Source organism: Balaenoptera physalus, assembly GCF_965194825.1.
Source record: "Balaenoptera physalus genome assembly, chromosome: 10".
Classification (NCBI taxonomy): domain Eukaryota; kingdom Metazoa; phylum Chordata; class Mammalia; order Artiodactyla; family Balaenopteridae; genus Balaenoptera; species Balaenoptera physalus.
The window spans coordinates 13,364,286-13,377,765 of record NC_138889.1 but is presented as its reverse complement, the minus strand read 5'-3'; the positions used below and the strand labels follow the sequence as shown (position 1 = coordinate 13,377,765).

General features: G+C 37.5%; 1 protein-coding gene across 2 annotated transcripts in view; it reads left to right on the top strand.

Annotated features, from left to right (window-relative positions):
• The window catches only part of ARHGEF12 (Rho guanine nucleotide exchange factor 12), a 144,990-nt gene that overhangs the window by 108,431 nt on the left and 23,079 nt on the right, over window positions 1–13,480 (top strand). For both annotated transcript variants that reach the window (XM_082410855.1, XM_082410854.1), the window contains 11 exons: window positions 1,020–1,062; window positions 1,352–1,457; window positions 1,886–2,023; window positions 2,520–2,552; window positions 2,867–2,981; window positions 3,684–3,789; window positions 5,282–5,494; window positions 10,579–10,711; window positions 11,014–11,049; window positions 11,424–11,578; window positions 12,551–12,697. In XM_082410855.1, the coding sequence (XP_082266981.1) occupies window positions 1,020–1,062; window positions 1,352–1,457; window positions 1,886–2,023; window positions 2,520–2,552; window positions 2,867–2,981; window positions 3,684–3,789; window positions 5,282–5,494; window positions 10,579–10,711; window positions 11,014–11,049; window positions 11,424–11,578; window positions 12,551–12,697 (1,225 nt within the window). The remainder of the gene's footprint in view (window positions 1–1,019; window positions 1,063–1,351; window positions 1,458–1,885; window positions 2,024–2,519; window positions 2,553–2,866; window positions 2,982–3,683; window positions 3,790–5,281; window positions 5,495–10,578; window positions 10,712–11,013; window positions 11,050–11,423; window positions 11,579–12,550; window positions 12,698–13,480) is intronic.

The following is a 13,480-nucleotide window of genomic DNA, read 5'->3' as shown; positions in this document are numbered from 1 at the left end:
ATATATATACTTTTTTGCATTTGTGCTAGAAATACTTTTAGGAAAGTTGATTTGAGCTACTTTATGGCAACTTCAGTTAAAGAGAAAGCTTTGAAATCCATTTCACTGTTCTTCAAATAAATAGTAGAGATCTCATAGTTTTTAGCAGTGACTTATTTTCAAATGTAAAACTTCAGGTCTCATGTTAATTGTTTAAATTCTGGAAGGATATGACTTAAGTAGGTGTATAATAGAAATATGAAGAAGTTAATATATTTTCTCCAAATGCAAAACAATTTTTTTCCAAGATATTTCCCAAATTAACAGGAGATAATTATCTGGTAATGGGACCAAAAACTGCAGTTATTGTGTGAACAAATCCTAGCTAAGAAGAAGTAAATTATGACACAGTCGTCTTAGTTCAAGAGTAAGAACTACACATGAAAGAACTAGAGATTTAAGACTCCAAAGTCTCAACATTGATATCCAACACTTTCTCATTGGGAGTGTGACTATTACTGTGAGGGTTCTTTAGCTTTACATAGCAAAATGCTTGGGAATATCATGGTCTGTAGTGTGAGTATATCAAATACAGCAAATAAAAATCATCATTATATATGAGTAAATTTTTCATATGATATACACATAGTTGAGGTTTTACCTATATTGATTCAAATGATGTATAACTGATTATCTTAACCAATGATTCTAGAAAGCCCAAGCCAATATTGATTCATTCTAGAAAACTAAAGCCAACAGGAATAAGTAAGGCACAGAAGCATTTAGTCATCTAGTAAAACGATTGTAGATGTTTCCATTATAACATGATCCTTGGGAAAAAGGCTTATTTTCAAGTTTAACAATAGAACATTCCAGAGCTATGAAATTTAGATGGTTGGAACCTAAAAAATGAGCTTATACATGAATATTCTTGTAAAAATAGATATTCAAGTTGTATCTCTTTATTTTGTGTAAGTCCTTATATGCATCCTGAAAAACTCTTAGTACTATTTCACTTTTTGTTTGCATTTTTGTTTTAGCACCTGAAAGTTTCTGTTCCTGATGAAATATCAGTAGATCTAGGTAAGTCTGGAGCACCAATATGCTGGAGAATTACATCTCTATAGATACGTAGCTCAGCTCCTCCCTAAGGTTTCTATCTGTTACGTGGTGACTAGTAGGTGATATGAATCACAGCAGAAAAAAAGCCTATAATACATTTAAGGGTAAATGAAAGATGAATTCTGAGATGAAATACATAAAATGTGTTGAACTTCTCTTTGTCTTACTTCAAGTTAAGTTTGCACCAAATAGTGCCAGTTATAATGCAAAAAATATGCCTTAGATCAGGTGACTTCTTCTATTTATGCAGAAAAAAGAAGACCCGAGCTTATTCCTGAGGATCTACATCGCCACTATATCCAAACTATGCAAGAAAGAGTCCACCCAGAAGTTCAAAGGCACTTGGAAGATTTTCGGTAAGCTCGGTGGTAAGCTGATACGGTTGTTCTGAATTAATTTTCTTTTTAGGTAGGAAAAGGTTATACATTAAGTCCTTGGCTTAGCATATCGTCTTTCGCACTGTTACTAAAACCTAACACACATCTGCAGTCAAAAGGTTGGCATGGTACTGAGAGTGCATAGTCCCCAATCCTTATGCTGTCAGGAATTGTGCTTAGTATTAGTACTCTGTGCTAAGTGTGTCCTTCAGGATATGTGCTCTGTTGAGTGATTGCCTCTAGAATTTTCTTCCTCCAGTGTCCTAGGTGGCATGGGCCCCCAAATAGAAAACTGACATTTTCCCTGTTGCTAGAAATTCACAGCTATGGAAACTCTGACGAAACATCTCCAGAGGGAGATAGTTTTTCTCTAGGCTACCTCAGGAAGTTTCTCCTATTCCCTTTAGACAGAAACGTAGCATGGGACTGACCTTGGCTGAAAGCGAACTGACTAAAATTGATGCAGAGAGAGACAAGGACCGGGTAACTCTGGAGAAGGAACGGGCATGTGCAGAGCAGATTGTTGCCAAAATTGAAGAAGTGTTGTAAGTAACAGAAATACATGTTGAAAGGCCCTCTCTACTAATATGCTAACTGTGCTTAAAGTGAACAAACTTAGAAGGGGGGTCAGGTTGTCTATGCGGAGCTGTTTGTTCTGTCATAATACTTGAGGAGCTGGAATTTTAAATGTATGCTGATACTTTAGATGACGTTCCTGTATTTCTTTTCCTGGGTATTGGTAAAATGAGTAACTCTAAAATTTCTAACTGATCAAAAACAGGTTGGATACTTATATTGGCTTCAATTCACAGACTTTGGAAATGTTTCTTGCTATAAAACATTTACAGTTGATGACATGAGTGTGAAAAGCATATGGTTCCTTCAGGGATTAGAATTTTTCTGATGTTTTATTCCAGGTGACAGAGATTTGGGGTGGGTCCCAAAGCATTTGGCTCTGTTCTGCTGTTTCAGTTATCTGAGTTTAATAACAACTCTTTTATTAAACTTTAATATTTCATTTTTAAATGTTTTTATTTTTAGGATGACTGCTCAGGCTGTAGAAGAAGATAAGAGGTAATATAACTATTTTTTTCCTAGAATTTTAAGGAAAAAAGAAACGATCTTGTCTCCTGCCCTAAATTATGATTTTTTTCTTTTAACATAAAAATATAGACTGTCTCCCTCTGGTGGCCTGTATTTTACTTGACGAATATTCTAGTATCTTGAGTAGAATCCTTTACTATTCACAGTGAATAGATAGCTCCTTATTTTTCACTTGATGAATTCTAAGAATTTCAGCATTGGGGTTTTAGAAGTCATTTGATATCTTTATTCTACCCACCATCCCTTCCCAGAAGTCTTATTTTACTTAATCCTTTCTCCCTCAGTTCAACAATGCAATATGTTATTCTCATGTACATGAAGCATTTAGGAGTAAAAGTGAAAGAACCTCGAAATTTGGAGCACAAGCGAGGTCGGATTGGATTCCTTCCAAAAATCAAGGTAAGACTAGAATAATAATAGTGTGTTAAGGTCTCCGTGCTTCTTTACATTTGATTGCAGTGCTTTCCTTCTTCTTAGTATTTACTTTTTCAGCAAATTAGTGCTAGGCATGCCAGTAGGAATAAGATATGGTCCCTGTTCTCAAGAAACTCAAAATCTAGTGAGAAATCCAGCCATGCAAACTAATTTATTAGACAGTGTGAGAAGTGAAACTAGTAGTTTATACAGAGAACTGTCCCTAACTGTTCTGGCCTTATACTTGTCTTTTATGGTACCTGTCAGTGTTTGTAATTATGTATGTTTTGGTTTCATTTTTGTTAGATTGTAAATCTGGATGAAGATAAGGACCTCCTTCATTGTATCCCCAGCTTTTAGCATAGTGCCTTCGTACATTATTAGCTTAGTAACTATTGTTCAACAGATGAGTGAATTACTTAGAACAGGTTCCCAGTAAATGTGCTATAAACCTACCTTTTACTTTCCAAAATTGTCAGTTCTGAAGGGTTTGAAAAGGCATCTTGAGTTTGGTGTGTACATAGTACTGTGTGCCAGCCTCTAATGAGTGCCCTGTGTGTGTGTCTTTCATTTACATTTAACCAATTTCTTTCAACTGACCATTAGAATGTGTTTCTGCTTAAAAGCAACAAAAGAAGTCTACTCTGTTACATATCTCTTATCTTTCTGATTGGACCTCAACTCTAGCAAAGTATGAAGAAAGATAGGGAAGGCGAAGAAAAAGGGAAGCGAAGAGGATTCCCCAGCATCTTGGGACCCCCAAGGAGACCAAGCCGTCATGACAACAGTGCAAGTACGTTGAAGTTTAAAATGCTGCATTCCCACCATTCCATGCCGTCTTTACATTTAGGCTCATTTAGCTAGAATGGGTTGCTGGAGAAAGGTGTCCTAGGAATGTTTCCACTGAACTTCCGTTGTTTCTATTCAATGTCACTTCTGAACTAAACCCCCGTGTGACTTCACAGTTGTCATACACAGCTTATTTAATGTCAATAGAGTATTCCATTAGTTGTCCATAACATAATCTACTTACCTGTTCTGATTTTGTTTGCATTCAAATTCTGATTGTTAAATTTATAAAACAAAATGTGCATGGATTTCTCCACCATACTTTGTTTTACCTCTTTATACATATATTACTCACTGTCTCCATACTTCTGCAGTTTTTCCACCTCTTCATTGTGTTTTATTTCCTGATGTCCCTCCACCCTCAGGCCTACTGGAGAGTCAGTCTCCTAGAGAGGGCTGCAGGAGAAGTAGGGGCGGGCGTGCTGCTGTGGAGAGAGAAATTAGCTCATATAGTGGTCTTCAAGGTGACAGGTACCACATTTGAAAATACTGGCATGGTTGGAGTTGGGGGGGTATTGTGATACAGTGAACCTGAATGTCCCACACAATGAGGAACTCTCACTCACAACGCCAGTGGTGCCCCTTGCTGAGAAACACTGAGAAGGTGAAGGAAATTTTTAGGGAAGAGGTTGAGGAGAACAGAGCATTTCACAGATGCTGACCATGAGTTCCAAGGGATACAGAAGAGGAACTGTAGGAATTAGGGAAGGAGGAATTTTAGGATTAGAGATGTACAGAGCTGTGTGAGACGCGCCAGGCTATGGGGGATGGTGACCTGAGAGTCTTTAGCTTCTCACGGTGACTGATGTGAGCAGCTTAGGGATTACCCTGCGTGGTCTCTGAGGCACGTCGTGATGATGGGCTTGTGAGTGTTAGGGAGCAGCTAGGGGCTTGCTAAGAGCTCACAGAGCTAAAAGGCCTCGTCTTCTGTCTTACAAATGAACACAGCTTCGTATGTGTCCATCTCTGGCTCTCAGCATCCCCTCTCCCCCCACCCGCTGTTGCCCTCCTCAGCTCCTTTTCTCATGACCCTTTTTCTTCTGCCTCTTCTCTCTCCCCCTCATCTTCTACCATCTCCCACCCTTTTCTCTTCATCCTCCTTCACCTTCCCCTGCCTTTCTCTCTTTCTTTTCTCTCTCTCTCTTTCTTTTCTCTCTCTCTTTCTTTTCTCTCTCTCTTTTTTTCTCTCTCTCTCTTGCTCTCTCTTTCCTACCTCCTTCCTTCCTTCTCTTTCTTTCTTCCTTTCTTTCCTTTCTCTCCCTTCCTTTCTATCGATCTATTTATCTATCTATCCCTCACTCTGTATAATAATTCATGTTATATTTTTCTAGGGCCCACCATGTTCCAGACATTTTTCTAGATTCTTTCCATCATCTTTTTTTTTTTTTTTTAAGCTGCTTTGCAGCATGAATCATTAACTATTGCTTTCCGTTCAGTTGGCAGAGCCATGGAACTACAGAAGCAGCGCCACCCTAAGCACATATCCACACCCTCATCTGTGAGCCCTGAACCTCAGGACTCTGCTAAGTTGCGCCAGAGTGGATTAGCAAGTGAAGGAGCAGACATTGGGTACCTGCCAGCCAATTCCATGTCCTCCACGGTTTCAGGGGCCACTCTTTCCCAGGAAGGAGGGAAGGAGAATGATATGGGTGAGCTAATGATGCTGTAGTTCAACTTAGCTAAGTATCAGGATTTTAAAACAACTATACTAAGAAATAGAGTGGCAGATTATTTAAATCAAGACTGAATCCCAGTTTCAGTTTTAATATTTTAATATTCTATAACCAGTGACAAATCTGTGCTGAATGGTAATTTTGAGTTCTTATCCATTCAAAAAATATTTATGGACTTCTCTGTCAGGCATTAGCTCTGTGCCAGATGTTAGCATACAATAATACGTAGATTCTTGCCCCATGCAGCTTAGTCTTCTGGGAAGATAAGTCGTACAAATAAAAACTTCAAATCATGGGGAGTGTTGAGGGGACTGGTCAGAAGTTAGAGGCAGATGTGTGTATGCGGGGAGGGGGGTGCATCTAAAGAAGACTTTTTAAAAAAATCTGAGATTACCAGGGTTGTTTTGGTTTTTTTTTTAAATGCTAAGGGGAAGCCAGTTGAGAGGAAGAGGTTGAAAATGCGGGAGATGGACTATGTATCCAATAGAACAAAGTTTTGAGAAGGAGAGAAGTGATGATATGTGGGGTGTATGTGAAGGGCAAGGTTATCAGCTGAGAGTTAGGATTTAGTGAGAAGGGCAAGGGGATTTGAAAAGTAAAGAAAGATAGGAAGTAATTGTAGATAATAGAGAAAAGAGCTTATTACCATATTCCTTCATACTTGTTATAATGGGTTTCTGAAGCAAGTGAGCTGGAAGAATTATGTGGTTTTATTTGGAGAAGGAAATGCCTCTCTATATTGGTGATTTTGGAAGCAGTTCAATTTCTGGTATGACAAGATCAAGGATAAATCTGTGGGAGTGGTCACCAAGGTGACAAAGAGGGGGTTACTAGAGATGAAGAGGGTAAGGAACCAAGGAACCAAGGGTTTGAATACCTTTATACACACAGACTTTGAGATCACTGCATGTGATAATAGCACAGAGAGGAAAACTGTGAGCCAGCAGCCAAAGGTTCAGTGTTGCTAGATGGTTGTTGGTAGGGGGAGAACATGTGATATTATTCAGAGAGTGAGAGCCTCAGTGGAGCAAGGGATTTTTATAAGAAGGTAAGATAATAGTCTAAAAGTAGTACTGAGAAAAAAGAAGAGTCTCTATCTCATCTCCACCCTGCAGTACACAGTGTATGACCGAAACATCAGTCTCTGTTTGAGAGGGCTGTAGCAGAAGAGGTTACCTTCCATGGCATAGGAAAGTTTTTACTTAAGACAAAGAAGTAGGGGTGACATTTGTAGAGAAGTCTGGAGGTTCTGTCTTATATGGAATTCTGAAGATGTTGGATTGAGTAATGCATTAATTCATGGCTCTCATGTCTCATTGAAATAAAAGCATGGTAGGTAATGAATAAACAAAAATCATGAAGAGAAAAGAAGTAGAGGAAGAAAAGATATTATCATTCAGTAAGAGATTTCAACAAATTTTGGGGAGATTGAAAGTGGGCAAGAGTGGTTTGATGGATAAAACAACATAAAGGAAGTCGGAGCCTGTAGATCGTTTAAGGAGTCCAAGGTGGGAGCCAGTCTGTCCATTAGAACCCAGGAGAGACTTTGGCTCAGAGTTGGCATAAGTTACGGAGTACATGAGTAAGAAGTAGAGCTGAAAATGATGAATTAATTGAAGGTCTGTAATCCAAACAGTTATGTCAGCAGCTTCTGATCCTTACATTGTAGAATATAAGCAGTCTGTCATTCCTGTGTCAGAAGAAAATGAATATGCTCTTTGTTACACAAGTTGAGTGAATTGTATAGGGAGTTAAGTCCTCCATGGTATTAGTGCCCTGGATCTCACTTTAGGGGACCTGGAGCATGACAGTAGGCATGCCAGGGGCTTAGCCTGCTCTGAGGAGCTTCCGGCTGAAATGGCCCTACGTCCACATAGCAGACCGGAAAGCTAAGTCAGCTGCCCAGTCTTTTATTCTTACATATGAACAGCATTACCCACTTTTGGCAAAAGTTATTAGAGTCCAGACCTAAGATAATACATAATGCCAAACATATTAGTGGCATAAGAAAGAAAATACAAAATAAACACAAAAACTGCCACTAGCAGAAAATAATTTAGGTAATAAGTAAGAACTTATAAAAATACCTCTAAATTAGATAGTATTCTTGAAGAAATTAAAGAGGTTATTATATCTAAAGCAAGAATAGGATGTTATAAAAAAGGAGCAGAGACCAAAATGTTTTAATGTAACTATTACATATAATAACTGTTTTATTAGTTATTAATTGCTTTGTGATAAATTACCCCAAAACTGAATGGCTTAATACAAAAAATATTTACTACTTCACATTTTTGGTGGGTAAGGAACTCAAGAGCAGCTTAGCTGGGCAGTTCTGGCTTGGAGTCTCTCATAAAGCTGTAGTCAGGATGTCAGCCAGCCATCTGAAAGCTTAATGGGGCCAGGAGACCTCTTCTGTGCTTCCGCAGGTGGCTGGTGGCAGGAAGACTTAGCTCCTTGCTGGAGACCTCGGCTCCGCACCACATGGGCTTCTCCGTAGAACTGCTTGAGTGTTCCCTGACGTGGTAGCTGACTTTCCCAGAGTGATCCAAAGGAGAGCAAGAAAGAAATCCCGGTGTTTTTCTTTATGACTTAGTCTGTATGGATAATACCCCCTTATTTCAGCAAGTTAGAAGCACGTCACTAAATCCAGCCCACATTCAAGGAGAAAAAAATTAGGTGCCACTGCTGAAGGGAGGAGTAGCAAAGAATTTGTGGACATATTTTCAGACCACCACAGCTGCTAATAATTAAATAAGAAGAAAAAAAAGAAGTCCCTAAAAATAAAGTCAAGGAAATATTTCAGAATCTATATCAGAGATATCAAGAGATAGAAATTGGAGAGACAAGAATTACGTAGAGAACCACCACAGAGGTTCAACATCTTCTCTTTCACAAAACATCAGCAGAGGAATTGGAGGAGAGGCAGTTAGAGAAATGATAGAAGAGAGCTTCCCAGGGCTGAAAAAGAATACATGTCTTCAAACAGAAAGGGCTTACCCGGAACCAACTACAATGAATAATAATGTTTTAAAAAAAGACCCATGCCTAGAGTAGCTTTGGAAATGTCAGTGCATCAGAGATAAAGAAAAAGAATCCTGAAAGCTTTCAAGAGAAAGAAAATGGAGATTATGCTGTGTCACATTTCTCATAACATTAGGTGCTAGAATACAAAGGAGCCATGCCTTCAACTTGCTGAAAGAAAATGGTATTGAACTTAGAATTCTATATCCATCCAAACTATCCATCAAATATGAAGAAAGATATAAAGACATTTTCAGATACTCCAGGATTCAGAGTTTAACTGAAATGCACCCTTTCCTTGAAAATAATTTAATATACACACTCCAGCAAAATGAGAGAAAAATTAAGAAAGAAAATCTCATGGGGTCCAGGAAGCGGTGGAAACAACCCAGGAAAGTGGTGAAGGGCAGTTCTAGGATGATAGTTGTGTCACAGGCCAAGGGAGCAGCTGCTCCAGATTGGAACACAAGAACCTAGGGGATAAGAGAAAAGGAGATTTTAAGCAGTTTATAGTAACAGATGAAAAAGTTTGTGACTTGATAAAATTATATTACTTTGACAGCAATAAAAGAAGGGCATTTAGAAATGCTAAGAAGAACAGAATTGTTCAAGAAAGTCATGATTTGAACATGAAGCAAAATTTAAAAATGGCATAATCTTAAAGTAATTGTTGGAGTATATGACTTTAATGTAATAAATACTCTGTTTCAAGTGGGCTAAGAGTTGTATCATTGGACCAGTAGAAAAGAAAACATAATCCTAACTAACATGCCTCTTAACCTGGCATGAATAATATGTATATGTATGTTGTATTACAGTATGTGTGTGGTCATAATAATGTAAGCACACTATATGTTTTCAGACTTTTAGAATCAACCTAATGGGCAAAGCACAGAATATTTAGTTGTGGCTGCAGATCAGAATGGAAATGTAAAAAATCCTCTTTATGATACAAGTAAAAATGTAATTGAAAGAAATGAAAGGTAAAAGGAAAGAAATATAATTAAAGAGAAGGATATGGACACTAAATACCTAATTTGACATAGAGGAGAATTAAGATACTAACGCCTTGTTGGAACAAAGATATATATATAATTCTATCATTTAAGCTTAGGGAATAACAAATAAGCCAACTAGGAATAATAATATAGTTATTAAACAGTGGGAAGAAAAAGGAGAGGGAAGTGAAGATGGGGCATATAAGTGAGCAAAATCCTCAGAGGAAGAAGAGATAGATATTACCTAAATATAATAAGTCCAGAAAAAGAAGTATGAGGTTATTATTTGGAGGTGGACCCCCATAATAACTAAAATTTGAATGAAAAAGATTGGCACTGGGGGTAAAAAAGGATAAAGTAAGAGAATGTTTCTCCTTATCATATGCCCTTCTGAGTTGTTGCCATATTTTATGTTGATTTTTTAAAACCTGCTTAAAAATGATTTTCCTGTTTATTTTTTAGTGCATTTAAAAATTTTATATTAGGGGGCTTCCCTGGTGGCGCAGTGGTTGAGAATCTGCCTGCCAATGCAGGGGACACGGGTTCGAGCCCTGGTCTGGGAAGATCCCACATGCCGCGGAGCAACTGGGCCCATGAGCCACAACTACTGAGCCTGCGCGTCTGGAGCCTGTGCTCCGCAAAAAGAGAGGCCGCGATAGTGAAAGGCCCGCGCATCGCGATGAGGAGTGGCCCCCGCTCACCACAACTAGAGAAAGCCCTCACGCAGAAACGAAGACCCAGCACAGCCAAAAATAAATAAATAAATAAATAAAAACCCATTTAGCCATCCATTTCATTCATCTGTTAAAAATAAATAAATAAATAAATAAATAAAAGGATTCCTGGTACCTAATAGGTGCTCAATAAATATTAAAAAAAAAATTTTATATTAGAATTTTGTTTCTAGCTAACCTGCAATTGTTTAAGTAAGAATTTGGCTATGGGTGAGGTTGAAACTTTCTGAGTTACTAACTCTTTTTTTTTTTTAATCATTGTCTTTAGTAACACCATGTGAATGTCTGACTTGTGTCTTTTCAGGATCAAAGCAAGTTGGAGAAACGCCAGCATCTGGAGACTCCTTAGATGGCACACCTCGTACTCCCAGTACCATCTTTGACTTCCCACCTCCTCCATTAGACCAAGTGCAGGAGGAGGAATGGGAAGTGGAAAGGTAATTCAGTGATATCTTAGGGGCGTTTAGGACATTGCTTAAAAGTTCTTCACTGTATACTATGCCTATACTCTGTAGCATTTTTTCCCCCATGTGTTTTTTGGGGGAAGAAGTAGAACTTACTGGTAGTAAATACTAGATAGGTACTGAAATGTTTTTTAATTTATTTGATACCAAATCATTGCAATATCCAGAATTATTTATCAGCCACTGTAGTTTAACACAATTTTGAGTATCTTTGTCATAAATTTCTTGATTACCGTTTTGTTTTTGTGTTGACTCTCTGTTCTCCGTCATTTTAGGGTGACTGAACATGGGACACCAAAGCCCTTTCGAAAGTAAGTATCCCTAAAGTAGCTTTCAATAGGGCATATTTTAAGAAATATATCTTTTTTCCCCAAAGTCCTAGTTTTAAAGGAAAAGAAACCCTGTACACAAATCTGTTAGATAGTATAAAAGAAATTTCTTAATAAACACAATTATTTAAAAGATATTTATAGAGGTATTTATAACACAAGTAAGCTGTTTTCTAGGAGAGGATGATGTATTTATAACACATGTAAGCTATTTTGTGAGAGAGGATTATGTTTCAGGCTCTGTGCTAAGCAGTACTTCAGAAATATGACTGATTTACTGTAGTGTAAAGACTTGTGCTATTTCCCATTGTCCATGTGATATCCTCAAATAGAATCCATTATTTTTTCTTCATTAGGTTTGACAGCATAGCTTTTGGAGAAAGTCAAAGTGAGGATGAACAGTTTGAAAATGACTTAGAGACAGATCCACCCAACTGGCAACAGCTCGTTAGTCGAGAAGTGTTATTGGCACTAAAGCCTTGTGAGATCAAAAGACAGGAAGTAATTAATGGTGAGTTTAATTAGTTTTTGTTGTTGTTATTCACATATATTGAGTTTTATTAGAGTTAAACCAACCCCGGAGCCTTGGAGTTTGCTTCGAAGTATCTGCTAGCCTTTTGTTTTGAACAGAGAGGAAATTAAACTAATAGATAGATGATCCGTGAACTTTCCAACTTAAAAATGCAAATGATTGTATGATTCTTATTGATAATTTAAAAGGAAAATGTATTTAGCATTCAGGTTATTTAAGATTCGTAGCATTATAGATCTTAAACTTGAAAAATCATTGAGACATTTGTCCCATCACTTTACTTTCAGGCTAAGTTATTTTTATGCATAGATTGTAAATGAGGAAGCTAAGGCTCTGGATGAGTGGTTGAGTTAGTCAAGATCATACAGCTGATAAGTGATCGGAAGAAAACTAGAATCTTGGTCTTCCTTTATCCTCGTGCATGTTCTTTATTTTATCCTAGCATATATGTGACAGAGAGGTGTACCTGCTACTGTCTTTAGGCTGTGATATGAATAAATATCCTTCCTGTCTCTAGCAGCATTGAGACACAGTGAGACTATAAAGTCTGGCCTCAGAAATAAGGGTTTATAGGCAAATTAGGTAACACAGAGTGCTATTATTTCTGAAGAGGGTTCAATTCAAAGTCTATATGCTATTTGGGCTTACAGTTTTCTAATGCTGTAGTTGTGATTGGTTGGTGCTACCAACCAATGGATTTTGGAATACATTGTTAAGTTTTAAGTACAAAATAGTTCTGATGATATTTTTCATTTGCCAGTATTTATAGCTCTTAGAGCCAGTATGCAGGAGAGTTTCATGTAATCAAGAAGTGACTTCAGAGATACTATATCCTTTCAAAACTATAAATAATTATTATATAACTCATTTGCTACTTAATTTCAGCTAAAGCCTATGTTTGATCCCATTCTAAGTAAGGTAACATTTTATATTTCCTTTTTTTCTGCTTAGAATTGTTCTACACTGAAAGAGCTCATGTTCGAACGTTGAAGGTTCTAGATCAAGTGTTCTATCAGCGAGTTTCCAGAGAAGGAATTCTGTCACCTTCAGAACTACGGAAAATTTTTTCAAACTTAGAAGATATTCTTCAACTTCACAGTAAGAGAAATTGACTCTGATCTTTGTCCCTAACATTTCCAATAGATAAAAGATTGTGAGTATGTAAAGGGACCATAACAGTAAAATCTTATAAATGTATCCATGTGTTAGCTTTCCTGAAATTATATAACTAAATGTGAGCATAACATAAAGAAATGATTGGATGTTTGAATTTCTCCCCAACCCTTTACCCCCACCCCACCCCCCCCATCAGCCTTTTTTATACAAAGTGTTAACACAGGACTTAGGGCCTAAAGTCAGTGCCTAGGATGAAAAACATGAATAGTTAAAATTACCCTTGGAAATTCCCTATTGATTACAATATATATGTTTTTAAAAAATATATTCTATATAATAATATATGTATAAATATATTTTGTAAATAGTAGTTTACAGCATATAATCCCATGGTGGGAAAATTTTCAGGAATTAAATTATTTTATTGTTTTGTTGCTTGGAATGCTTGAGTGAATACATAAAAAATCTGTCTTGCTGGCTTTCCCTGGTTGTAGTTATCTTGGACTTTTGTAGACAGTGGTATCAGTTCCTCTCTTTTTAAGTCGCTGTTTCTCCAGGACCCTTAGTTTTCAGTCTTTCTTTCGTCAAGGATGCCATCACCACCTACCAACACCCTCCCACCAAATGGTTGCCTTTTGCTCCTTTGTGGGTGATCCTAGGTCTCACCAGTGTGCACGGACACGTTCAAGCATGATGATGTCCATTGCCTGGGAACACACATATTTTGAGAGGAACAGTGGGCGGAGTCACCTGTACAATTGAACT